This window comes from Empidonax traillii, unplaced genomic scaffold (assembly GCF_003031625.1).
Source record: "Empidonax traillii isolate 1590-97213 ecotype Southwest subspecies unplaced genomic scaffold, ASM303162v1 scaffold2231:size98615, whole genome shotgun sequence".
NCBI lineage: Eukaryota > Metazoa > Chordata > Aves > Passeriformes > Tyrannidae > Empidonax > Empidonax traillii.
The window spans coordinates 56,365-59,254 of record NW_020957424.1 but is presented as its reverse complement, the minus strand read 5'-3'; the positions used below and the strand labels follow the sequence as shown (position 1 = coordinate 59,254).

Here is a 2,890-nt window from a genome sequence, read left to right as displayed (position 1 = left end):
AGGGTCAGTTTAGGGTTTAGTTTGGGGTCTGGGGTGCAGTTCAGGGTTTTGAGGTTCAGTTTAGGGTTTAGTTTGAGGGTCTGAGGTTTAGTTTATGGTCTCAGGTTCAATTTAGGGTTTAGTTTGGGGGTCTGAAGTTCAGTTTATGGTTTAGTTTAGGGGTCTCAGGTTCAGTTTAGGGTTTTGAGGTTCAGTTTAGGGTTTAGTTTGGGGGTCTGAAGTTCAGTTTAGGGTTTAGTTTGGCGGTCTGAAGCTCAGTTTAGGGTTTATTTGGGGGTCTGAAGCTCAGTTTAGGGTTTATTTGGGAGGTCTGAGGTTTAGTTTGGGGTTTTACAGAGTTTCTGCAGGTTTAATCCTTTGCCTCTCAGAGGACAAAACCAACACTGAAACAGCCCCCAAACCCACCACTGATCCAGGTTTTCTGGCAATTCCAAAGCCCCTTTGAGCCCAGGGATGGGAGTTGATTCCCAAGGGAAGGCAGGGATTGGGACTAGTGGCAAACTGAGGACAATCCCCACGGATTTCACCCCCCTATCACTAATTAAACAACTTTAAACAGTAGATCTACTGGTCCCATCTCACCCCCAAAGCCAAACTTTCCAGGAGGGGAGGGCAATTCCCAAGGGAAAACTTGCCAGGAAGCAACACCTTGGACCAGCACCTCCAAGAGCCAGAGGAGGGATGGGCAACACCCAACTGGAGCATCTTCCTGTGGGCAGGAAGGAGGAAAAACCCCAAAATATGGGGAGAATTGGGATCAAAGCACCCCCAGCGGGGTGTCAGGCCTGCACCCCAAAAAAGGGGATCCCCGATATTCCATTGGGGAATAATGACAGGGAACAAACCTGATGGGAGACACGCTGAAATAGCCCCAAAATTAACGTTTATCCAGGTTTTCTTGTAATTCTAAAGCCCCTTCGAGCCCAGGGGTGGGTGGTGATGGCAGGGATGGACTGGGGTTGGTGGCAGCCTGAGGACAATCCCCAGGGATTTCACCCCCCCTGTCACTAATTAATTATTATAGACCCATCATTAATTATTCCATTGGCTCCCAGGGCACAAAACTAATGAGAAACACACCGAAATAGCCCCCAAATTAACATTTATCCAGGTTTTCTTGCAACTCCAAAGCCCCTTCGAGCCCCGGGGGTGGGGGATGACGCCCAAGGGATGGTCCCTGATTCCCATGGATCCCATGGGGACACCAACCCAGCCCCCTGGATCCTGCAGGGACACCAACCCAGCCCCCTGGAGCCCCCCAAAGTCCCCCCTGACCCCCCAAAGTCTCACCTTCCGAGCGCTGCCGCTCTTGGGGCCGGGCAGGAGGACGAGGCCACCGGTCCTGTCCCCTTTCCTGGGGCCACCCAGGTTCTCCTCCTCGGGGGGCATCATCTCCAGGGGCGCAGCATCCACAGGGTGGGAGGGCTGGGCCCACAGCTGGGGGCTCCTCTCGACCCCACACGGAGATTTGGGGGCTCCTCTCGACCCCACACAGAGATTTGGGGGCTCCTCTCGACCCCACACGGAGCTTTGGGGGCTCAGTGACCCCTCCTTGGGCTGCTCTGGTTGTTCTGGACTAGACCCCAGTTCTGTCCTAGGTTTGGGGGGGGTTTTAAACCCCCTCTAGCCCCCTGCACTTCACATCTGGCCAGATGTGAACCCCAAAGCCCCTGCACAGATATCCCAGGGGGAAAAGGGGGGGGACACAAAACCCCACAGATCCCCTTTTTAAAGCTACCCCAGATGAGGTGGGGGAAAAGTTAAACCCTCCAAACTCCCCTAAATATTTAGGGGGGGAGTTAAACTCCTCTTGCAAGAGCTGCCCTAAAATAGGAGGGGTGTTTAAACCTTCCCAAACCCCCTTGTAAAGTTACCCTAAACTGGGGGGGAGAGGAGTTTAAACTCCCCAAAACTCCCCTTTCAGAGCTATCCTAGATGGGGGTGACCCCCCCCCAAACCCCCTTTCCAAGCTCCCCTAAAAGGGGGGAGAGGGTTCAAACCTCCAATAATTCCCCTTTCGGAGCTACCCCAGCTCGGGACGGGGGTCAAAGTCTCCCCAAACCCCCTTAGAGAACTATCCTAAACGGGAGGGGGATGTAAAATCCTCCCCCCTCGCCAACCCCCCCCGGCAGAACGACCCTAAAAAGGGGGAGAAGTTTAAAACCCCCAATAACTTCCCTAGTTGGGGTGCAGGGTTAAACCCCCCTCCCCTTGCAGAGCGACCCTAAAAAAAGGGGATGTTTAAACCCCCAATAACTCCCCTTACAGAGCTACCCCAGCCGCAGAGAGGGGTTAAACCCCCCAAAACCCATCTTGGGGAAGCTCTCTACAGGGGTTAAACCCCTTCCCCTTACAGACTCCCCCCAAAATAGGGTGGGAACCCCCCAAAACTCCCCCTTTCTAGAGATGCTCCAGCCACGGCGACCCCCCCCCAAACTCCTTTAAAGAGCCAAACCCCGACCCGCTCCGAACCCTCCAGCGTTCATACCCCACCTCGGACGCCCCCAAACTCCCGGCTCGGTGTCCCCGCTCGCCCCCGGAGCCCCCGGGCGGCCCCGCCGATCCCAAATCCCGGCGCGATCCCGGGGGCGGATCCCTCGCGGCGCGGGGGATAAGCGGGGCGGGGAGGGCGGGGCGTAACCCCTGGCCGGCCAATGGGAGAGCGGGATGCCGATGATTGACGGCGGCGCCGCCCAATGGGAGCGCGGAGAGGGAGGGGGCAGGACCGGAGGGGCCGTTGCCTGTGGCAACGGGGGGAATTAGAACGCGGGTGACGTCACCGGGGGCGGGGCTTGAGGCCACGCCCATGGGCGCAGCTGGGAGCGGCCCCGCCCCCCGCCGCACATCTGGACGGGCGTCCGTGCCCAACCCCCCTCTACCCCGGCCACAT

At 57.2% G+C, this 2,890-nt stretch overlaps 1 protein-coding gene across 1 annotated transcript in view; it reads right to left on the bottom strand.

The window, feature by feature from the left end:
• RHPN1 (rhophilin Rho GTPase binding protein 1) overlaps window positions 1-2,610 on the bottom strand; it is a 36,843-nt gene extending 34,233 nt beyond the window's left edge. The window contains exons 1-2 of the mRNA XM_027909580.1: window positions 2,248-2,610; window positions 1,291-1,767 (exon numbers count right to left, since the gene is read on the bottom strand). Coding sequence (XP_027765381.1) covers window positions 1,291-1,392 — 102 coding nt within the window. The 5' untranslated portion in view covers window positions 1,393-1,767; window positions 2,248-2,610. The remainder of the gene's footprint in view (window positions 1-1,290; window positions 1,768-2,247) is intronic.
• Window positions 2,611-2,890: the final 280 nt, after the last annotated feature.